A 23,938-nucleotide genomic window follows, 5' to 3' on the forward strand; every position below is an offset into this window, starting at 1 on the left:
GCAGGCAGGTATTATTTTGGAGTGTTTTTGGTGTGTTCTGTTCCATATTTCACTGTAACCTCTAGGGGTGTGTTTGTTTTCATCGTCCCTCTGAGGGACAAGCTGTGCTGTGTGTGTGTGTGTGTGTGTGTGTGTGTGTGTGTGTGTGTGTGTGTGTGTGTGTGTGTGTGTGTGTGTGTGTGTGTGTGTGTGTGTGTGTGTGTGTGTGTGTGTAGACTATATGTATATAAACAAGACAAACAATCACACTGGCAGCCCATGTGGATTAGTTGGATTAACAACATGGAGACAATTTATATTGCTATTATTACTAGTGGGCCAAAAATGTAAGTTTGGCCAAAGGGCAGTGCAAAATTAAAAAAGACTTAATTTGCCAAATCAAAAGGGTTTATCCTAATCAAGGTTCTATATAACTAAAGATAGCAAATTACATGCTGCCCCAATTGCATGAAACGGTACACACTTCCTGTCTCCCAAGTGGGCACAACCAACTTAAAGTGTAGTAAAATGGATGAAATGTTATATTTGCATAATTTCTCAGTGTTTTCTTTTGCTAACGTTAGATATTTACACAGCTAAAAGCCATATTTAGCATTACAAAAATTAGCTTTTTTAGGGCAATCGTGAACATTAGTTACTTATTGCAAACAAAGTGGGTGCAATATTTACTTTGGTGACTATGGGGTGAAATAATCGTTCATAATGATGAGGCGTGGCAGTGGTGAAACCCACGTGACACAGATACAGGAAATTACTCTAAGATGGGGCGTCTCGGTTATAAGCTGTCTCTGTCCTAATGTTTAGCATGTAACATTCAGTGTGTCGTCATCCCATTAGCCTGCTACCGTATTTTGGAACTTTGGTCATTCGTTTCAGCTTCATCTTGTCATGAAAGTGTAACTGGACAATGTTGTACAAACAGACAAACTGTTAACAGAGCTAGCGTGGCTAAAAGTACAGTGATCTGTCTTAACAGCATGGTGCTGCAAGGCAAAGCATTGCATAAGTGCAATGGGAGCTCTTTACAATGAGAAAAGCTACTGTCCCTGATGCATCATCGAACAGTGGAGACATAAATTTGAATACTTGTTTTAGTCGGCTCAACAGTGTGAGATATACCAATGGCCACTATCACCAAATAGTAAATGCCACTATCACCAACTAAATGCACATTTTACAATAGGGGGGCGCTATGACCTTTCAGATGTGACATAAAAAAAAAGAAAAAATGAGCTAGACAGAGAAAGGGAATGAAAATGACAGAGAAGCCAATGGGAGAGAATAACAGCGAGAGGGTACAAAAGGTGTGGATGGGTGCTTCTCTCGTGATTTAACAGCATCGTGCAAACAAGACCACGTCAAGTTCTATTCTAAGCAAATCAATTTTCCCAGCAGGACACAAAAGAAAAGAAAAAGCACAATCAATACAAACACAAGTACATAATTGCACTATATAGAGCAAGTGAATGAATATATTTTGTTTTCTAAGACAACATGACTACAAGAAACTTAGGGAGAGGACTTGGCCTGTATTTGTAATTCAGAGTGTCACACTCTAGTTCCACTCTGCATGAAAAGCAGTTAGGAGGAGGTCACCCACTGTGTCCAGAGAATCACATGATTCAACTGAGGGAATGGGGGGGGGGGGAACATAGAGATGAGTATATGGAGGGAAAACAGAGACCATGTTCTCTAAAGACACAGAGGCAGGGAGAGGCAGCGCTAATGGAGCGATACACTACAGCTCTACACTCTTTCAGACAAGGACTTATTACAGCACGGCACGCTTACTATTCAACCACCAGTGATATCTACGCAAGCTAGCCTCCGCTCCTGACATCACAGCCCATGGAAAACACGAAGAGAAGAAGAGAGGCTTGCCCAATAGCCAAGCCCAGCTTAGTTGTACTCAGCCCTGCCCTGGAGTCCAAAGTCCTCTTACTCTTCTTTAAGTCACAAAGGTGACAGGCAGGTTTATTATTTACATATCACTGTGGGAACAAATAACTGTGTTTATTATTCTCAGAAGTGATCAACCGTGGGGGTAAGAGGGGATAAGGTTGCCCTGCCTTCATTGATCGCAGGTCACAGGCTGCTGAAGAAAATTACTTGGAATTTCATGTTCTGCATTCTCTAAGTCTTTTATCCCACGTGTTTGTCATCAACCAGTCTTCTTCATGGTCCCCTGAGTGGGCCTCTGCAAGCCTTGTCATTACCAGGGCAGGGAAGTAGGAGGGGTAGCATGGAGTGCTCAGCAGGGCCAAAACAACAACAACAAGTAACAACAACAAACACCACAACCTCCCAAGAATCTGAATTCCTACGGGCTCGCTCTGCCTGCAACCCTGCAACCAACCAATCCTTATTAAGAGGAGCACAATTATCAGCCAATTAACGCTGCAGTCCTCCTTTTTTATCCTTTCAAAGGCTTGTGCCGATATGCTGAGGGGACCAGGGAGGAGGAAATTCCCTTTCAGAGGTCATTTAGATCAAAGCGATAATACTGCATCCAGATTCACCTGCTGCAAAGTAAATGAAGGGGATTTTTAACCAACCCTGACAGACTCTTCCCAAGATTAACATATCTCCATACAAGTTGGATACTTGGATACATTCAATACTTTGAATGATGAATATGTGTCAGGTCACATCTACAAGAATTATAAGGTGCTGTGAATGAGGATTGTTGTGACATCTTCACTCTTAAAAGGGGCATTCCAGTGATTTTGTTTGGCTGGGGGACGTTCGAGAGACCAATAAGAAGAATATTCAAAATCCGTAACAGAGGCTGAGATATCCTGGCTTTTGGTCCCCAGAATGGGTTGAGCATCCAATCTTAAAATTCCCAACATGCAACTCAATAGTGTATTTTAATAAGATAATCCCTACCTGGTGACTGACCCAAGTCTTTTAAACTCCCCACCTCCAGTTTGTAACGCAGTTTTTGTTAGAGATTTGTAGTCTCAAAGCCCAAGCCAAGATATTTTCCCAAACTGAAGAAAGCTCCTCCAGAGCCATATTAAGAAATTGCACAAATGTGTTCAGTTACTCTCCATGACCAGGAAAGGATCTTCATGTGTAAAATCGGTGAAGTGCCCCTTCAATTATTCACTTGAGTTTTTTTCAGGAGGACCACTGACTCAAGAAAAACTGAGTTTATATAAAGGCCTTTTCAAGGATTTAACATTAAAAGAACATTCATGTTTTGTTTTATCTACATCCCCTGTGCACCTGTTTGTACACTTTTTTTATTCCAAATGTTAAAAAGCTTTATATTATATAACATATATATATGTTTTTTATTGCTGTCTTTTTACAAAAAATACCAATTTTGTAGTTATTATATATATAGTTATTACATGAACTAACATACGGCAGTCCTTGTACTTGAAACATTTAAACATATCACACAAAAGGGCTGACTTTACATTAAGGAGATGATTTTCTATTTCTTACAACTGGCATACAGTTTATGGATTTTCCATTGCTGCAGAAAAATAATGTGGAGGAGCTTTCATTTTCTAATAGATTCGATTTGATGTTGTCTGGGGTAAACATTAATCACAGTACTGTAATAAAAGACAGTTGATTATGAAATCCTGACTGAGTCCTGATGGCTATCAGTAGTATTCGGTATGTGCTGACATGAGTACATGGACGATAAAAGAGGACAATAAAACAGGGAGAGAGCAGCCCACACTGTGCTTTGGATGAGGTGCATCACAACTAAACAGAGGTGTGGAGGCTAAACCTCATCCAATCAATGAGTATTTGGGTCAAACTGCCAGACTGACCTGTCTAGGTTTTATGCTACAAAGCACCTTCTTATTCAGTACTGCTTGACAACAAATTCCAATTTCGATGAGCAATGAATCATTTAATTTATGTAGTATGACATTTATCTTCACAAGTGTAGATCCTGGTCGATAATTTGAGATGAGCAATATATCGGGCGATGTTAGCTTGTAATGCATTGCATTACAGAATTATCAAAAATAGAATTGTTGTAATTTAGAAACAGTGTCCCAATTAGTTTTTCCACTGCAGACAAGTTGATTTTTCAACTTATAAAATGTCTTGCCCGCATATCCAGTGTAGACGGACTGTAATAAAAAATTGCTTACTTTTTAATTTCATCAGTGTAAATTGAATACTGATATTTTACAGGCTAAACAGGCTAACAGTGCTAGATTATCCAATAAGAAAGTAATCATTAGCAGCCCCTAAAGGCATCTGGCACTGACTTACTGGTGAAATAGCAAAGCAGCATAACACACAACCCTCATTAACTCATCAGAAACTGCAAAGCAAACCACATGTTGTATTGATGGACAACCCACAACTGCTACAAGTTAGATCACAGTAAACTGAAATACAATAAATAATGTCCACTATAGGAATTAATACCAAGTCCTTAGACTCACAAAAGATGGAATATATTTTCTTAAATCTGTACCAAAATAGTTTCCCTCAACGGATGTACAGTGCTGGGATAAAGTCTGACATCCTGCACGGATGTCCCTCCTCTTCCGCTATCCATTTTGCAAGGGCACTGTGCTACATCCAGGGCTTACCGCAGCTCAGTATGGTTAAAGAAATACAAACAAGCCAGCAGGTTTTTCCCTCTATCCCAGAGTGATGTAGCTAGACCATACTTCAGCGCTGACACATTGCTGTGGAGATAGGTCTAGCAATGCGAGATTAGTAGGGAAACCACGTACAAATAATCTCAAATCTCAATCTACAATGAAATGCACTGTCACTCGCCACAGTGATCTGATTAAAGGTTGCTACAACTGAGCTGAAAGAAACAACAAGAAAAAGAATGGCGTGGTGCTGAATAACCTGAGATGACGAGCTCTGGAAAGAAAACAAATACTCTTGTCATGGTTTCATCGCATTGCAACTGGGACGTAGCACATTAGCCCTTAAACCAAGAATATCCTGTAACACTGCAGACAGGAGTGAGAGAGGGTCCTCTGAGAGAAGAATTAGAGTGGGTGTAGTAGGAAGAGAGGGCACACTGAACACACACAAGCATTATGAGGTGCCATATTTCATTATCACAACACAGTGAGGCATTTTTTTATCAGAACATCTTGAATGTAGTAACAAGACCAACATGGGACCACACCCGTGTTGGGTCTTGTTACACATCAGACAGTCAGACCATTATCAGGAATAAAAGAGAGGGCTGAGAACTACTGTTCAGGGCACTTACTTATGTAACTGTCTTAATGAGACTCATATGCCTGGTATTTTGGTCCTATACTAGGATCCCAGCACATTACACAGAGTGCTCTTTGATCCAAAATCACAAGACTAAACTTTACAGCTCTTAATTGTTGTGCTACCTCTTCACATAAAGCTCATACAGTAGGAACAAGATATAGTGTTTGCTTAAAAAGGTGGCCCTCTTCTTTGAATCAGTGATATTGATTAAAGCTTAGTTACAGTCACTATCACAATGAAATCACTAATTTAAGAGAGAATCTGATCCATCACAGTGAAAGTCCAAGAAGAGAGGAGAGTCAGAATAAATATGATTTGTGTTCACAAGGTTTTGGCTCTACAGTGATGTGGCACTTCTGCTGCTACTCAGATGGGAAATATTACATAATGCACGGATGCTGCTCTCTCAGACAAGCGACAAATCAGTGCCAGGACAGCAAGCAGCGCAGGACAGGAGTTTAGGTGTTAGACACAAGGAGAGAGCAGAGGATTTGCATGAGCTGTTTTCCCTTTCAAACATCCTCTGCAGCAAGCTGACCAACCTGGCCCAAACTTGACCAATTCCACTGCCTACCAGTCAAATGAGGAAGAAACAGGAAGTTCATAAAGGAAACCACATACTCAGGGGCGGATTAAGGTGGTCAGGTGCCCCTAGGCTGCTCTTTGTGTGAGGCCCCCCTTTAATCATTGTGCTTTACTGGAAAAATGTATTGTGCACACTAGGGCTGGGCGATATGGAGAAAATCTGCTATTGGTGCTTTCACAAAACATTTACACAATGAGATTTTTGATAAATAATCATCTGTAATGTGGATATAATGACTAAGTGGGTAAAAGCAAATAATAGGACAGTTAAAACAGTTTTGTAAGTTCAGAAAATGACATCACATTACAGTAATGCAGCCTTTAAAACCAGGAAAAGACAATACTTATGTCATATTACGATATTACAATATCCAAAATCTAAGACGATATCTAGTCTCATATCACGAAATCAATATAATATCGATATATTGCCCAGGTCTAGTGCGCACACACACACACACACACACACACACAGAGACAGCCAACAATTACCACCACACCACATAGGTAAAATGAGAAATTGAACATTACAAACAAAACACAAATACAAACAAGCATAAGGCCCAGTGCTTAGAAGCAGCCCTTTAATTATGACCAAGAAACACTGGCAGTACAACCAAAACTAACATCAACAGAGGTGTAAGTGGAAAGAATAACAGATATTATCCTCTGTCACCACAGCCCCAAAACAATTACAATGGAAATGTAACTATAAACAGCAAAGCAGCAGAATTCCCTGGATTCACAGTTCAACAGCAAGCTGGTAATTGCTTTTAGCTTTATAAACCAACAGGTAGGCGACATACTCACAATCCTGTGTGACACCTTATCCTAGACCTTGGCTTGACACCAGTCAGATTTACATGTTTATTGACTTTCTCTAATCAACACAACGTCACACATTGATCCAAATTAGTAACTAGTGTCTATGTCTGTAATACTTTAGGAAACAATCACAAGTTATCTTTTAACATAGGTTGCTTTATTAGCCACTTTGCAATGCAGAAACACTGGACTGCCAAAAACAGACCCAGGACATAGCAGATACGCTTCACTCTTAAGCCAGCTGAACCATCAGGATGCCCTATGACCAGATGTTAAAAGCTGAGATGGTCTAGAATAAGGCTAAACTCAAGAAAAAGCTCCATCAAACAATTATTCTAATGAATGAATAAAAAAAAAACAGTCATTTCTAAAAGGTAAACATTTCTCAATCAAGTTACAGATAACATAACATGCCAAAACTTTTCATTATGACAAAGCAAAACCCTCCCTCAGACACACATCCATAATTTTGTATATTACAAAAATCAGTCAATGATATAATGCTATAAAAACACAAGCTCAACAGTTGAATGATAACCAGTAAGTCCAGATCATTCACTGGACACTGCAGTTGTTGAGCTGACCAAAGCAGCTTCCCTGCTCACTGGGCAGGTCTCAATCTCCCAGCATAGCATACAAGATAACCAGTTATCACTTTTTTTTCTTTCCACTGGCAAAGCTTTTACACAGTTGCAGCCTGGCTGTCAGCTACCAGGGGAAGAAATGTAGCACTTCACTGTTAAGAGCAGTGATAATGTGATAAGTAGAGAGGCTCAGGCCAGTAAATGAAAGGCTGGTCTAGTGCAACAGCTAATAAGGTACACAGAAAATAAATTTGGAATACAGAAAATCTGTCACCTGGCCTATACAGCACATATTGTGCCAAAGGGATTTAGCAGCTGTATGTCTACACACATTAGTTTCTTAATAACTTGATTTACAAAAGGTTCAACTTAAGCATGAAGGGATCTTCACATTAGCTTTATTCTACACTCATAGACACCAGGAGTGGCTTTCTTCCTCTGCCCCCTAACGTGTTACACAACCTTTAACATGCTTGCCTCATTTCCCATCAAACTGGACAGACTTCCACTTTCTCGCAAAAAGTGCAAGACAAAGTGAATTCCTCAATCATTTAAGAAACAGCAGTAAAAAGTAAATGTCTATATAGCACTAGTGACTCTAGAGCAGCTAAGGTTACACTGGTTGTGCGACAGCCTTTAGCACAACAATAACAGCAAGAATAATTTAATTGATGTAGCATGTATAAGGGTGAAAGCCACCGCCACATTTAATCCCACGCCTTCACTTGAATGCTGTCGTTTAAACCATGGTAAAATATGAAAACACACAACCTTAGAGCAATAATATCCTGACCTCTAGCCAATAAACACATTCTGGTTGGGGGGAACAGAGGATTGTTGAGAAATCCAGCCTATGGTAAAGTCAGGGGTGTTGCTTTAAGACAATAACATCTTTAGGCTCCATTTGACCAGAAACTGTTTTAGCGCACCTGCAGTTATTTTCACCTGTCGCAACACCTGGACACTGGTATCCTACTTTGAAACACGAAACGTAATGTACGTAAGGTAATGGTCTGTGTCAGTGTAGTTTACCTTAAATCTTAACAAGATAGCTTGTGTTTCGCACTATATATGCCAAACTCATATAGAAACCTTACCAGCCAATCGTCTTCTTCTGCGTAGTCGTGGAGAAATAATCAGTTCCTCGGAGTGGCTGCTGCAGTCCTCACAGAAAGCCCTTTCCTCAAGCAGTCGATCCCCAACAGATGAGTAAAATCGGTTAGGAAATAAATACACGCAATGTGTGTGGTGTGTTTCCACCACAAGCTGACTGTGCACAACTGAGGTGTCACTTCTCCACTGAGAGCAGCAAGAATCCCTGCGTGTCTCTCCAGTGTACAGTATATGTCCTGTGCCCTGCCTCTCTACACACAGCCTGCCATTCAGTGCACCACTGGATACAAACATGAAAAGGGACCCGAGTGTGCCCTCTGCAGGCCTGGACAAGAGTGGACATCTATTTCCAAGTCTTGTTTGTTCAGCAACAATAAAGATTCACATAATTTCATCCGTGGTGGAATGTAATCAAGTACATTTACTCAAGTAGGCTACTGTACTTTATTACAAATTCGAGGTACCTTCACTTTACTTAAGTCTTTTCTTTTCATGTCACTTTCTACTTCTACTCCACTACATTTCAGAGAGAAATATTGTACTTTTTACTCCACTACATTAATCTGACAGCTTTAATTACCATACAAATTAAGATTTTTGCACACAAAACACATGTAGTTTATAAAATACGATGTCTTATTGAAATTAAACTACCCAACAATATATATGCCTACAAGTTCAGCTGAAATGATTAGCCGATTAAACACACAACTGTTTAGTTTCCAGTTTCTAAAATGTGAGGATTTTTCTGCATTAGGTATTTTTACTTTTAATACTTTAAGTGCATTTTCCTGATTATACTTCCATACTTTTACTTAAGTAACATTGTCAACACAGGACTTTTACTTGTATATGAGTATGTTTACAGTGTGGTATTAGTACTTTTACTTAAGTAAAGTTTCTGAATACTTCTTCCACCACTGAATTTCATTACCCAAAACTAGTATGACAATAATATATCCTTTGTCTGTCCCAACTGCATTACTAGGTTAAAAATCCTTTACATCTTTAAATTCACATCTTAGTTCCTAGTTGCGTGATATGAGAGGCATTACTGTGATACTGATTGGCACATCACATTCAGTGACTTGTGGTGGAGGTTTGCACAACAATAAAATAAACAGTAGACCGTTTCATACTTAACATGTTTATTTAACAAAATAAGAAACATAAAACTTGAGAACAAAAACATAAGAAGAGGAGTTTAAGATCCACTGTCACACGGAGATAGAGCGCTGCTGCTGTTTTCGTTCAATCCAGGCCCACAACGACTATCACTGAAGGTGTAAGTCAGAATGATTACATTCAAATCTACATTTGCACATGCTGTGGGTTATATGCTGCATATTTAATGTTCTCTACTAACCTCCCACTTGTTTCTCCAGGGCTTTGCATCTCTCTTAGGGGTTCAGTCACACCAGAGTCACTGAAACAAATTCATATTAGACATGAGGACATGTTGGAAACAGGATATTACAATAGCTAAACATATGAATAAAGGTACTTTGTGAATAACAATAATATATTTCGATTACCTTGTGTGATGTTGATTTAGTTCTCTGTTTTGTCTCTGTTTACAGAAATTACGGAAATGTGCAATCAGAAACAAGCCTACTATTAGCAGGAAAGAACCCCCTGTGGAACCAAGAGATACATATTTAAGATGAGTGTTTCAATACACAATAAATGCAACCCGTCAAAAAAAGTTTGATCTCACCTGATTGTTAGCATTGATTAGACAAATATTTCAGCCCTGAGCGAAAGCAAGAAGACAGAGGATGGGAGAGTAAAAGCACGTCGGCCTAGTAGCAAAAAGCATTATTTTTCTTGAATTCAACAAATAAGTTAAATCACGGCAGATATCGGTGATGTGAAAGGTGAAAGAAAGATTTACCACTGGCTGCTGTCAAGAGTTGCCTGTCTAAAAACAGAAGAAACATGGCAGAGCAGACAAAGTGACATATTTACTGATACTCCGATCTTACAAACTCCACCGAGAATGTATCCACTTTTTGTACGGTGGTTTGGCGTAGCATCTCTGGTGACTTGTGGTGATGTGGTAGCTAGAGGAAAGAGGAAAAAACTCCCGTCAATGGTCAATCAAAACAGTGAACAACATGATGTAAAGTGTGTATCTGCAGTAGGACAAACTTACCACTGATGAAAACACAAATGTTGCTGTGGTCTAGTTGAGAAAACAAGAGAAGAGTTACTACGTGTTATTAGACAGAATGACATCAATTATTGGACAAATATAAAATATATTTTCCGATGTCCAATACAATGTGACTAGTTTTAGTTAAGAAATTCTGCTTGGTGTGAAATTCTAAATTACCATCAGTTCGGTTAATCATCTTACAGTACATCTTAAACAGTAACATTTTGATTCATAAATACAAATCAATACTCTAGTTTGGCATCACAGGTGTTTTGTGATGATTTCTGAAAAGAGTACACAATGAAAAGTCAGCAAAAACTGACAGCAGAGGAATTCAACAGCTAAAATGCAGATGGGGAATTTTGGCAGTCAGTGTGCCTTGACAGAATTACCCTTCAACACAAAATGATTAACAAACAGCGCCCTCAGCTGGATGGTGATGAGTCCTGACGTGCAGAAATAACAGCAGCAGGACATGGCAAATTTAGTTTTAAATCACTCCCAGTGAAACGAGGCAGGGCCCCAGGAGGAGTAGCTGACTGCTCCAGCATCAGCTAATGGGGATCCTTTTTAATAAACAAGAAACTGGTCCTGGACTCTGACGCATACCACACTTCTTGATGTGGCTTCTCTATCTTACCAGCAGTGTATGGATCATCCGGGCGGAAAAAAATGGATAAATAGTTTTTGACATGATACAGTATGGTTATGTCAATCAGAGTACACAGGTAAAATATTCAGGTTTTTCAAAATTAGCATAAGGGGATAACCAGGTTTCTGAAACCAATATTTGAAGTTTAAAAAACCCTCAAAAACAAGATAGGCTACTATTGTGCATGTAAACACACTCAATCTGTGAAATCGGTTTCAGATTGACGATGGTGTGAATCATTGCAAGAAAAACACAGTGTATATTAAGGGCTTTAGAAAGTGAATGTTAATACCTGTACATTTTGCTGTCCTAATATAACCGTCTTTTCCTTCAAATTCGCAGTCACCGTGTGTATCTATGGAAACGAATGCACGACCCCCATGTTGGCAGACAGTATTGAGTGGTGGAGTCCCTGTACAATTTGCAATGTGATTGTGTCTCCAGATTAAGTTGTCGTTGCAAAACACACAAGTGACATTAGTGGCACATCCTGGATCCTTGCAGAAAAACAGCCACACTGATCGGTTTCCACCTGTAACATCATACAGTAGCCTATATTTATGAATTATCTCACATCAAAATATTTTATCATGAGAGATTGATGGGATTTAACATACCTTGACTTGCTGTAACTGGAAAGCACTGAATGAGTTCAGCAGCACACAGCAGCAGAAACATGAAGGTCAGCTTTGCTTCTATCAAAACAAAAATACTAACTTAATTGATGGCTCTCTAATGGTTGACACTGGGCACAGTTTAACGATGGTAACTTGTCAGACACATACCATTCATGTTAGAGATCAGTGATGAGAGGCTTTCTCGAGGGCAAAATACGATCCGCTGCCTTCCACTGTTGATCACTGCTACCCCACACTTCCTGTTGGAGATATAGTTTCTCATCAGAAATATAACAGTATACACTGTACTGTATTCAATGTATAATTACATTTTGTTAAATAGCCTGATCCTCCGACTGGTCCATGGTTGTTACAATAGCATACTTTGAGTATGCACCTAAACAATGGCACAAGAAACAAACATACGCAAGATAGGATTTGTTTTAACGCTATTGTTGCTAATTTGTAGCCCAATTGTGTAAAAAAGCTGCCACTCAATTCCGGTCCACACTGGTATGCAAACTATGCTAGCGCCAAAATTGAGATTGAACAGTTACATTTTGTTTTTACACTATCTAAAATTAGAATTACAATCTGTTATCCCACGTACCTGTAATAATAAGCGAGAGCTGAGGGAGGTAACGCCTCTCTTGACTTTCATACACCTGTCTTTAGAAAGTGAGGAAACTGCCGAGTCACGAGTCTATATAGCCTATGCCCTGTCAGCTCGCCATTGATTCGATATGTGAGAAACCTATTATCATAAGATTATCATATCATATAGACTGCCTATAGCCTATGATATGATACTCCTTAAATAAACATACCTGAGCAGCTAAAGATCCACGTTCGAGCAGGTGTATTTAGTGACCATCAGTAAATTAGGCTACTATTGACTGATGTTTTTTTCCAATAACTTCATGTAGCACACTTGTTTTCATTGCTCATAGATGTGTAATTAATGTATTTTTACATAGCCTAAATATTTGTGCCCCAGTGACTGCAAATCAGCAGCATACACCTCTCATGGATTTTAGGGCTTCTTCAATTTCTATTTGCAGTGTAGTGTAATAGGCTCATACTGTTTGGTAGTGGAATCACTGGTAAACCTTACATGGACGCTTTTGAAAAAAGTGAATGATATTAATAAATCTTACTATATAAAAATAAAACAAGCACTAAAATCTAATGTGAAGAGTAGGCCAGTGTAGTACTAATTTCCGGTATTGACTTGGAGCCACTGGGTTATTTTATTGTTGTTTTTAAGTCTGTAAGAGATGTTACTGAAGAATAGCCTTCTGGATGATCCACAATCGTGACCAATAATATGCAAAACCATATTGAGGTCAAGTAGATAAGACAAAAATTTAGTAATTAAAGAGAATATGAAAAAAAAAACTTTTACTTCCCTATCTAAAACTACAATTACAATGTGTTATAGGCCTATCTGTAATTATAAGTGCAATCATTATGAGCAGTTTTAACATACACACAGAGTCAATGATCTACCGTATTTGAGTCAATTTAGGCCTTCACATGATTACACGAGTTACGTAATTTACAGTAACTTGAAGGTACAATGAGAAGTGACCAACTGTCACGTGCATTTTTCCATCAGAAGTCTTCCTTGCAGAGACCCTGCACTCTGATTCACCTCAGCAGCAAAATCCCATACACCCACGACAATGATTGTCAAAACAGTTCTAAGTTAAAACCTTAACCATAACAGTTATATAGCCTATGAATTATGGCATGAACACAATGTAATCCCAGCATGCATTTTTGAGTTACAAAACCTCTCTGAACTGAGAAGTTGGCTACGATATTGAGCATAAGATAGGAAACGGTTTGCCAGAGATGTCTTTTTAACACCATCAAAAAATTAAGGTCCAAACTTAGTTAAACAAAAATAATGGTATTACTGGTATTACTGGCTTTAATGGTGAATTTAAATGCTGTAAAACACCTTTCATTCTGGCTTAACAGAGAAGGCCCTAAAGGTATAGAATTATAAAAGAAACCGTGAGGGGTAAAGATGACGACAGGAAGACAGGAAATGGTGGTATGTTCCAGTAAGCAAGATGCAGTTCTTTAGAAAATGTGTCACAAATTATTTTGGTAGATGTCTGCAATTTACAAGAAGTTGGTCTGGAACATATGTGGGCAACTGAGTTTAACAAAAAGTTTTCAAAAGGGCAAAACAAGTTACTGAAGTAAGTTGTGTAATTTAAAACCATTTGTAGCCCTTATTACAGTCAGAGTTTTCTATTGTTACTGGGTTTAATCAATACTTTACTTAGCTCACCTATTTTTTGTTTTTTTTCAAACTCTGTAGGTTTTGCATTTGGTGATAACGATCAAAATGATGCAATTGCCTTTCATGTATTCATCTGCAAAGCAATATTTCCACCATGTGCTGAGTCAAGTCACAAGCTGGGCTGTCTTATATTTCTGTTTATGGAAATGTGTTCTTTCTAACAGTGGAAAAAACACATGTAAAATGGTCAGTCTCTAAACATTCATTAACAGCACAAATATAAATAATACATTTCTTCTTCTCAAAACAAAGAAGAGATGCTTCCCCTTCTTATTATACTACAAAAGCTCCAAACAGCTTATGTAAACAAAAAAACATATATTATATTGTGAGAGATTATTTTAAGAGATTTGAAGTCAGGTTGGAGAATACTTTCATATCTTTGATGTAGGGGAAAACATTTGGAAAAAAAGTGTTTAAAAGGAAATAAAGAAGGATGTCCATTGTTGTTGTTTTTCTTGTTGTCAGCAATTTAAGAAGGGCTAGAGAACGGTTTGATGAGACCAAGATCCATAGCTTTGACCAGGCATGTGCGTGCTGCATCGATGGCCCCCTGTCTCCTGGGATTGTCCTCCGCCTTGCCAATCACTGTGAGGATTTCCAGCAGCTCGCTCTCGATCAGCTTCTTGGCCAGCTCACTGTCGTCTGAGTTGAGCAAGTTGAAGACAACCACAAGCCCACGATGCTGAACATTAGGGTTGGTATGGAGACACAACCTCTGCAGGATCTCCAGCCACTGGGTGGTCTGTTGGGAGAGATCAGTCAGTTGACATTTGAAAAACTGAAGCTTTGTCAGAAAAAAATATCCCTTGATGATGTAATACTGACGTCATCAGCGTTCTCTCAGTTACTTTTTCATAGGCCCAACAAGCTAAATATATTAGGCTGTTTTGTGAGACACCACAAAAGTGCATCAAAAGCACACAAGTGTGTCACAAAAGTAAATTTTGTAATAAAGTATTACTAAATAATTACATAATGCATTTGTAATCTTAGTTCTTCCAAATGAACTCTCTTTTTTACTGCAAATTAGTCAACGTAAATGTGAAATGCATACAGTGGCACAAAGAGTGACACGATGCACACACAGATGCATTTTGTCTACACAATGCATGTCTTGCCATACAACTAAAAGAAGCAGCATTGTGTGATGGCCCAAACAGAACAACCAGGAAGATAAAGCATCAGTGTCATTGTATCCCCCGATGACACTCAATTCATATTCAACTGGGACCTTGACTCATTTAGTAAGGTTGAACGTTTGATAAGAAATATGGAAGAAGCAGATGCAGTTAGCTGCAGTGTAGTTCAGTGTCACAAAGGCTAGTAGAGATGTGTAGGACAAGGAGGTTGCCCTTCTCAGTGGAGTGCTGGACCTAAAATCCAATAAGCATGTTCCTAAAAATGGTAGCATATCTCAGATTTAAAGTCGAGGGGGACAAAATACTCAAATTCATGCCTCTGATGAAGGTATGTGTTGAAACGCATAGTGTGAGCCGAATAAACAAATGTAAGTATTTTGTCCTTCTCGACTTTAAATATGAGATGTGCTACCTTTTTATCTTTTTTTGGAACATACTATTAGAATTAGATTCTGCCAGGTTTTGTAAAGTTATCAGTTCCAGAGGGAACGCTAACCAGGGAATTTCTGGGCATTTTTTCATAGTGGGACACACATGCTTTCAATACAGACTGTGATGTGACACAATAATTCATATTCTGCAGTAAAAGCTCTACTGTTGTACACACCACCAGGGTCAGTTTCTTGCAGAGCTTCTTCTCAGCAGCAGTAAGCATGGCGAGAGCTCCAGCTGCAGCTATCTGAAGATTGTCGTCATCCTCGCCACATAGCAGTATCATTAGCTTCAGCTTATCATTGCCATCTTCCAGGTAACGCTCTTGGACCTAAGACATACAGAGTGGACATTTTCAATGCACCCACACACATACACACACACACACACACACACACACCTGTTGTACACATGTTTTCACATTATTGCGTGAGGCTTTTAAGCTACTGTTCTCACCTGTTTACATGTAACAAGGTTGCACATGCATTCAGTGGCAGCCTGTCTGATCTGGTCATGGTCCTCAAACATGTAGTTCTCGATCTCTGGCAGAGCTTTCTCTTTCAAAATCTTTACTCTACAAAACAGATGCAGGTTGAAACCCCACAATAAGGCAAAACTTGCAAGCTGCAGTGAAGTCATGTAGAAAATGAGCTACTACTGTAAGCATCACAGTGAAAGAATGTAATGCGCTGGTGAAAAATTTTACCTTAGTTTGTCACTGAAACCAGCCAAGTTGGTGAGGCCTTTCAGAGCTTCGTAGTTCTGCATACCGTCTTTGTCTGTTTGAAGGAGGCTAACTAAAGGTCGCACCACCTCATACACCTGTCAGCCAAGGAAGGCAGAAGATTGAATTTTAAAAAGCCATTTGCTGAACTACCATGAGGCAAATATCAAGTCAGCAGAGATACATACATACTGAATTCAGAAATATACTTCTGAAAGTGAGGAACAGTCATCAGTAATGATATGTATAATATAAAACCAACAGCAGCACCAATAAGACAATCAGAAGCACCAAATTAATTGTCTATCTTCTCTGGGAGACAAAGAAACATAGGCAAAGGAAGGCAATGTCAGAAGTGAAAAAAGTTGCAGTCAACGGGCGATTGCAATGTGGTTTCCAATTCCCCTTCCCACCATTGTCATATCAAAGGGGAGTTCCATAGAAATGAACAAAACAACTACTGTTGTATGTCTTACCCTCTCACCAGGGAAGGCGATTTCTGGGTTGGAAATAGCTGCAATCTTGGCAAGGGCGTGGCTGGCCCTCGTCTTTCCAATCTCTGTCCCTTCCAGAGCAAGTGGAATCAAAGCCTGAGGGCACAACAACAAGTTGTGCTTTGTTTAATTAGCAGTAGTGATATTGCAACAACCTGTTTGTCCAGTTAATGTTTGTCTAGATTTCTGGGGATTCGATTGTGGAACAGGTGAAAAGATCTTCTGTGACTTTGTGAAATGTCATAGATTGACTTTTTAACAAACTTATCACTCACCTTTCCCCCACCCTGGGCTACAATTATACCACGATCTTTGGGATCCTGTGACAACGCCAAGAACACCCTGAAGATAAAAAATTGAAAATAGGATCAACAGTCATATATTTCTAAGCAATGTTGCAATTTCATTTAGAAATAAACAAAAAGTAATTGTCTGTGAGGTGATGAAAATACACTGTATAAAAATGGGAATGGCATGACTGCAATTAAAAAGCCATTCGTTTTTATCAGCTAAACTGTAGCTGTCATGATGTAATTCACGACATGTTGATGAGTGATATGTGTTTTGGGAATTCCAATAAGTCATCATTGATGGCACAGCATTATTTTTTGTAGTCCCACCTTGCCAGCATCTCCTTGGTCTGGTTGGTCAGGATGGTGCTGTCAGCTTTCACCATGACAGTAAGAGCTGAAGTGATTCCAGCCTTCAGCAGCCTTTTCACTCTCTTGTCAATAAAGTCCTTCTTGTCCTGAGAAAAGAAAGTATGCAATGTGTGCGTCAATTTACATATGATCTGCTGTATAATGATTTAGTTTTCTTTCTTTCCTCATTTACCTTGGGGTGCTGCTCAGGCACATGCTGCTTTGAGAACTTGGCAAGTTGAACAAGCTCGGGCATGATTTCTTTCTTTTCATAGCTGTTGGTGCAGTTAACTAGGGTGCAAGCGACCGCATATATAATTGTCTTATCTGTAGACTAAAAACACAGAAAAAGCAGTGAGGTTTTTCCTAATGTCTAATCAGATACACTGTATGTTTCTTTCTGTCTGTTACTTTCATACTTTGGCTAGTTCAAACATGGCTTTCAGGGCGGGCTCATCCTCAACAAAGTCATCTTTCACGTCAGCATCATTAGTCAGATAAGCTAGACCCTCGATAGCCCACTTCCTTGTTTTTGTATCAATCTGGGGATTACAGAGCCACCTAGAAGAGTAAAAAAGGAAAACATTTAACAGTATGTGTATTTAGTGATGCTGTGAAGTGGCACAATTGCAAGGTACAATCATATTCTGCTAATGTATACATATTGTAAGGACTTATATCCAGGTTGCATCAAGATTTAATATGAACTAATTAGGTATTTATAATATATTTAAAGAAAATACTGATGCTAGAATCAGTTTCCTACATTTGTTCTGTTAATATGGCAATGAGCTGCATGATTCTAGCCACTTTAACAGTCTGTGTGAGTACTTACTTTCTGCACTGCTTGGCCAGCTTCTCTGTGGAACCCTCTGCAAACTGCCTTAAAGCGTAATCATCCCCTCCAGCTGAACCCAGTTTACAGAGACCCTGCAGAGGACATGGACATGTGAATGCATACCAATCAAACACAGACAAAATCTAGAAGTTGTATAGTCTGAAGTTTTTATGTTCTCTTTGTATCAAAGTAAACAACGGGACTTCTGTGCCCATTGGTAGCTGATCACTGTTTTCACTTTTACTGCCTTAATGTACTTTTAACTGTGATGTTTTCATAAAGTGTTGCTTTGTTATTGTTTATTGTGCATGGGCTGTGGCCAAACATTTAATAATGAAGTTCGACTCTATTCCATTCTTTCCTTGCCACACTTACCACCAGCGCACGGATTTTAATCTTCTCGTTCTTGGTCTTCTTGTAGATGTCCTTAAGCAGTGACACCCCATTGGTGATGATGAAGGAGGCGCGGCTCATCTTCGAGGAGGAATGGATCAGCGCCTCCACAGCCACCATCTGGTCCACCTCACGTTCGGAGGCACAAAGTGCCACCATCATCTCCATTATGCCTTGCCTGCCAACCAGGGCGTTACCAACATCAAACGGACCCTGAAGCAGCCCTGAGATAGTGTTGATAGCATGAATGGTCTTGTCCATGTCGTTGGGGTCAATTTTGGATCTGTGGAAAAGGAAGGGAGGACAAGGAATGATTAAAAAAAAAGCATAAGAGATGGCCTCAATTATGTTGGCTTGATCCCCATTTAAAAAGTCCTGGCTACAACACTGGTAAATGTTGAATCTGAGTTTTATGGACGTACTTGATATATTCATCACAAATATCCCTGAAGTTGTTTCTCTCTGGGTCACACATGAGGTCGTCATAGAGCTTGTCGAGAAGCACGCTGGCAATAAGCTGTGTGTTCTCTGTCATGGGCAGCTGGTCTGGCAGTTCGGGAACCTGACCACACACCTTCAGGATCTTCTTCAGACCTGGAGAACAAACACATACAGTATATGCATATATAGATATATGTTAAATACACTTTGTCGGGGAGTCTGGGATGCAGCAAAGGACTGTAGCTCAAACCATATAAGTGGCCCGATGCAGCTCTGGCTCACCATGGTCAATAGTGAAGAGGCTCCTGGAGTTGTCTTTCTCTTTCTTGTTAGCGCGAGGTACGTTCCTGCTCAGGAGGTTAAGTGCCTGGTCTCTGCCATGGCCAGGCACCTTCTTACTAGCAACCATCTCCAACAGAGAGAGGAGGATGGTTTTAAGGTCTTTAGATGCATCTGCAGATGGACAGATGATATAAAAGAAATTGTGTCAGTAGAGCTGTGAAAAAATACTAACAGCAGCTTAGCCACAGCCATTTTCCTTTTACATTCTGTCTGATACTGTGGGGGTTTGGTTGAAGATTAAGAATTAAGCTCTGAATCAGTTTCTGTACTAAAATCTTATTTTTGTTACAGGTTTGGATGATTCATAGATTCAGTCTTACCCAAAACCAAGGCCTCTTCTTTCCCATATTCTCTTTTATCTCCACCAGTGAGGGAGTCGTTGATGCACTGGAAGAGGTTGCAGGTTGCCAGTGCGATCTCCTCATTGTCAACAGCCATGATGCTGCACATCTTATCAACGCCCACCATGTGAATAATGGCCATGGCCTGTTTAGGGGTAAAAGAAATAAACACTAAGTACATTCTGTGAAAATGTGAAATGCAAATAATATTATTACGTTTATCTAATGGTATCATATAGGTAGAAGTAGTACTTTTAAAGTCTGATTGTGTTTGGAAACAGGCTACACAGTTGATGCAGTTGTCTTCCCATGACATTTTTGATTCTCACTTTGCCTTTGTCTTGACTCGTTTTCTATGCTCACCCGTGCTTTGTGTCCTGTGCACATTCCTGACAAAGTACGAACAGCAGCCAGGATCATTTCTCGTTTGCCTGACTCTATCATGTTGAGCAACAGAGGCACTCCGTTATTCTGGAAGATTCTCTCTGCTCCGGCATCCTCTCTTGACAGCACAATCAGGTTGTTGGCAGCCTAGACATAAAAACATAAGTAGCAGAAGTTAAACCACAACTGGGCATATATATATCCACATTCAAATAACAACATCGACACGGAAACATTAAAACAAAGAAAGGTCAATCAATGTTTTTGCTTCAAAATACAGAAAATACCCACTCTTTCCTTCTTTTCCGTTTCCATTTCGTCATCAAGGAGAATGTCAAACATGTTCTGTACCCTCGAATCTGTGGAGAATGTTGTCTTGAGCTGTGGAGAATCAAAATAAGAACTCTTATCATTTCCTGAGACTGGCATGTCCAAATCCATTTCTTTGTGGTTCAGTATAAGTCCATCTGTCACTTTTTATTAGTGTCAAAAAACATTTATTTATAATGCCACAACCAAAAAAATCAGATTTTTCCGCGATAAGATCCTTGTTAAATGCGTATAGCAGTGCTGATTTAGTGTTGCTGAATGCATTTATGCAAAGTAAGTGTATAGTATTTCATATGAACTTATGTGTGTGAGTGTATTGTTCTTTTTAATGCTGACCTTGGCCTGGATCTCTGCTCCTAGCCTGCGGAGAGTCTCCAGGAAGGTCTTATTCTTTGGTTCAATGGTGGCACATCTCTGCACATCTTTGAAGGCCATGTCCAGTTTTCCTAGTTTCTCCAGAGCTTGGCAACGCCGGTACAAGGCTTTAATATCTGCTGCATCAACATCAATTGCTATAAAAGAGGAAGAAAGCATTATAATGAGCTTGTGGCCTTTGGCTTAAGTTCATGATTATTTGATTTTGGTGTCATTGCTGCTATTATTTGGTTTGATTCTGTATGTTTTACTCTACCTTTAGATGCATCAGATGCTGCATTGGCATAGCTTTCCTGTAAGAAAACCAGAAACATCTAAATAAAAGTCTAAATGCACCAAAGAAATTGCAAATATAATCTATTTGGTATATGTTTGTTTTGTGCTGCTTTACCAAACTGCTTACCTGTTTTAGGTAGCATGCAGATCTGTTCCTGTAAATGACAGCAAGCACTTTGTTGTCCTTGCACGCCTTTATGGCTTTAGTGTAGCACTCAATAGCCTTGTCTGTTTCTCCTGCCTGGAAGTGTTTGTTTCCCTCATCTTTTAACTGGATCGGGTCTCCCATCTGGTAGAAATAAGGATTATCACTTATGACATAAAATTCTACAGATCACATAACTTTGTTTTGTTTTTAATGTATAATCCAACCTAGGTCAACACTTATGTTTCATCCCAAAAATGTCAGTGTCATCAGCCAATCAAAAGTAAATGCACTATTTTAACTGTAATAATGCCACCACAGCTTCATACCCAAACCACACATTTCAATCACAAAAATTCTGGATGCAAACACATTATGTACAAATATTTTAAATAAGCTAACGATTCAAAGCCAATTTGCAGAACAGTTTTACACTTATTGTCATTTCAAAGGTAAAAAGCATTAGAATAGAAGTAAAGAATCAGTTCAAAACCTCTATGTATGGCGTGTATGTGTATGTACAGACCCTTATTTTATATTCATCCTGGAGAATAGTAATCTGGGAGCATAATATTATGTAAAACTACTGCATTAGAAATGTTTTTATTCTTACCATTGTTGGTAATAATCAGTGTCCTGCTGACCTGGGTCTCTCGTAGCAAATGGCCATGCACATGTTATCTCTAACTTTAAATGGCCTCCCCTCAGGCCTTATTTGGGCATGGCCTCGTACCCCAGTTGGAGCCTTGCAACAAATGCCACGTTCCCAATTGACAGACACCATCCCCTATCATCTAGGCACAGTCTATCCCCCTACTTATCCTAAGTACCCCACTGCAGACCTGAATGTTACTCAAATAAAGAAAACAACAGATCTCTGTTGAAGTTGTACAGTACCTTTACGATTGTGTGTTGTGTCTCTTGCTCGGCATAGACGGTCTGGATCTCTAGTCCCTAATGTTTGTTACAAAGTTGTTCTGTCTTATGGTACCTCCCCCAACAACACCTCATTTATATTTACAGTGGATCTCAGTGAGGTGGGACAGAACCAAGGTGGACCATCCATCAAACATAGGGGTTAACTACAAGCACAATAAAAATTCCAAAGAACAACTTTGTACCAAAGGTCATTATTATATATATATATATATTGTAAAGACCATGATTACTTGTGTTGCAACAGATATAAATACAGTGTCTTTGAATTATCCAAGGCTTTATGTATACAATTTATTTTCCATTCAATGAAGTCTGTGAGAGTGACCCCCTAAAAGATGGTCTGCTCCTGATAAGGTCTATTTAGGGCACAGACAGCTGAGAAGTCACCAGCAAATGCCTGATGCAAAAGTGGCGGGAGGGGGGTTTAAAAGAGGTGTGTGTATAGAGACAGTGCGTGGGTGGGGTGGGGGGGTTGACTGACAGCTGCATGACCACAGGGGGACCTGGTAGGTTCTAGAAAGATCTTGAGCCCTGTGACATGGGCTTAGACATTTTGTTGTGATGGTTGGTTTAAGGGTCAGGGGTAAGAGAATGCATTATATCAAGACTTATAAAACACATTAAATATGTGTCTGGAAGTCACATTGTTGGGTGTGTGTTAAATACAACATAATACAAGAGAACAAAGTGATATTGTGGTGAACTGGTGAACTGCTCAGGGTGATTGTCTGTCTTCTGCCCAGTGCATGCAGATTCAGGGACAGGTTGCAGACCCACAGTGATTTTGAATAAGAATAGGCATGCAGACATAAATAATACATAGGCCACATAAGAAAAAAGAAGAGATTAGAATATTTCATTCAGAATTCATGAACCATTCATTGACTCATGAATCATTGTGATACTCATCAAACCACATGATGAGGCGAAAATATGTGGTGTGTCTTTTTTGATTTTGAATGCTCAACCACCTTCTTTGTTGTGCTGGCTACTCTGATGGCTAAATGCTGTCATCTCTCTTGTTATGTGTTGATTGATTGAAACAAGTATAAGTAAAAAAAACTTGGTTGGCTGAGGACATATTTTATTTAGAGTTGTTATTTCCTGTAAACAATGCCACTTTGAAGAACAAAGCAGTTACTGTGTTCCAAGAAAGTAACTGAGTGTCAATGGAAATGTACATAGGTATAAAGACTTAAAATGTATGAAAATCATACAATGTTTGGTATTTGTCTAACATGCCTGTGGCCAACTTTATTTCATACACTGTTTAAACATTTTACATATTATATATATTAGCTTTAAGCCCTAACATAGTTTTGTGTGTGATGTGTACATACACAGGACAGTTCAGGGTGCAGTCCATTGGAGAATATTTCCAAACCCCTGACTAACCAAAGATTCCATAAGATAAAAATCAAATGCATGCAATATAAATTATGATCAACCACTGTTATGGTTAAAAGTGGATTAAGAAAGTGTCCTGTTTTAAAGGTTCCATTGCATGAAAATTTCACTTTATGAGGTTTTTTAACATTAATATGAGTTCCCCCAGCCTGCCTATGGTCCCCCAGTGGCTAGAAATGGCGATAGGTGTAAACCGAGCCCTGGGTATCCT

At 39.3% G+C, this 23,938-nt stretch overlaps 2 protein-coding genes and 1 long non-coding RNA gene across 6 annotated transcripts in view; all 3 read right to left on the reverse strand.

Moving 5' to 3' along the window:
- pip5k1bb (phosphatidylinositol-4-phosphate 5-kinase, type I, beta b) overlaps positions 1 to 8,577 on the reverse strand; it is a 42,492-nt gene extending 33,915 nt beyond the window's left edge. Inside the window, exon 1 of one of the 2 annotated variants that reach the window (XR_005639516.1) lies at positions 8,324 to 8,577. The gene's annotated coding sequence lies outside the window, so the exon portion shown is untranslated. The remainder of the gene's footprint in view (positions 1 to 8,323) is intronic. The other variant, XM_039803673.1, reaches the window with a different exon arrangement.
- Positions 8,578 to 9,470: 893 nt separating this feature from the next.
- On the reverse strand, positions 9,471 to 12,507 carry LOC120560086. Of its 2 annotated transcripts, XR_005639420.1 has the most exons (9): positions 12,377 to 12,506; positions 11,935 to 12,026; positions 11,767 to 11,844; positions 11,442 to 11,681; positions 10,495 to 10,524; positions 10,057 to 10,402; positions 9,875 to 9,974; positions 9,706 to 9,765; positions 9,471 to 9,616 (listed from the first exon to the last, which is right to left on the reverse strand). It is a non-coding gene; the product is annotated as an uncharacterized LOC120560086 (long non-coding RNA). The 2 variants fall into 2 exon arrangements; XR_005639419.1 differs by having other exon boundaries at positions 9,875 to 10,402; positions 12,377 to 12,507.
- Positions 12,508 to 13,152: 645 nt separating this feature from the next.
- Positions 13,153 to 22,396, reverse strand: unc45b (unc-45 myosin chaperone B). Of its 2 annotated transcripts, none has more exons than XM_039804605.1 (20): positions 21,995 to 22,039; positions 21,364 to 21,525; positions 21,217 to 21,253; positions 20,922 to 21,097; positions 20,547 to 20,636; positions 20,235 to 20,402; positions 19,851 to 20,016; positions 19,471 to 19,641; positions 19,170 to 19,341; positions 18,730 to 19,030; positions 18,352 to 18,446; positions 17,936 to 18,077; positions 17,710 to 17,850; positions 17,496 to 17,623; positions 17,151 to 17,217; positions 16,858 to 16,971; positions 16,364 to 16,479; positions 16,114 to 16,231; positions 15,833 to 15,988; positions 13,153 to 14,828 (listed from the first exon to the last, which is right to left on the reverse strand). In XM_039804605.1, the coding sequence occupies exons 1-20, from the start codon at positions 21,995 to 21,997 to the stop codon at positions 14,556 to 14,558; spliced, it is 2,796 nt and encodes a 931-aa protein (XP_039660539.1). In that variant the 5' UTR covers positions 21,998 to 22,039; the 3' UTR covers positions 13,153 to 14,555. The 2 variants fall into 2 exon arrangements, with proteins under 2 accessions (XP_039660539.1, XP_039660540.1); XM_039804606.1 differs by lacking the exon at positions 21,995 to 22,039 and adding an exon at positions 22,279 to 22,396 and having other exon boundaries at positions 14,556 to 14,828.
- Positions 22,397 to 23,938: the final 1,542 nt, after the last annotated feature.

The sequence above is a fragment of the Perca fluviatilis genome, chromosome 6 (assembly GCF_010015445.1).
Source record: "Perca fluviatilis chromosome 6, GENO_Pfluv_1.0, whole genome shotgun sequence".
Taxonomy (NCBI): domain Eukaryota; kingdom Metazoa; phylum Chordata; class Actinopteri; order Perciformes; family Percidae; genus Perca; species Perca fluviatilis.

Excerpts from the sequence above, each read along its gene's own strand:
- unc45b (XM_039804605.1), bottom strand. Across the intron at positions 19,031-19,169 it reads ATTTGTGATGAATATATCAA|ATCCAAAATTGACCCCAACG; the intron begins GTACGTCCATAA and ends CCTTTTCCACAG. Across the intron at positions 17,218-17,495 it reads ACCAAGGAGATGCTGGCAAG|GGTGTTCTTGGCGTTGTCAC; the intron begins GTGGGACTACAA and ends TTTTATCTTCAG.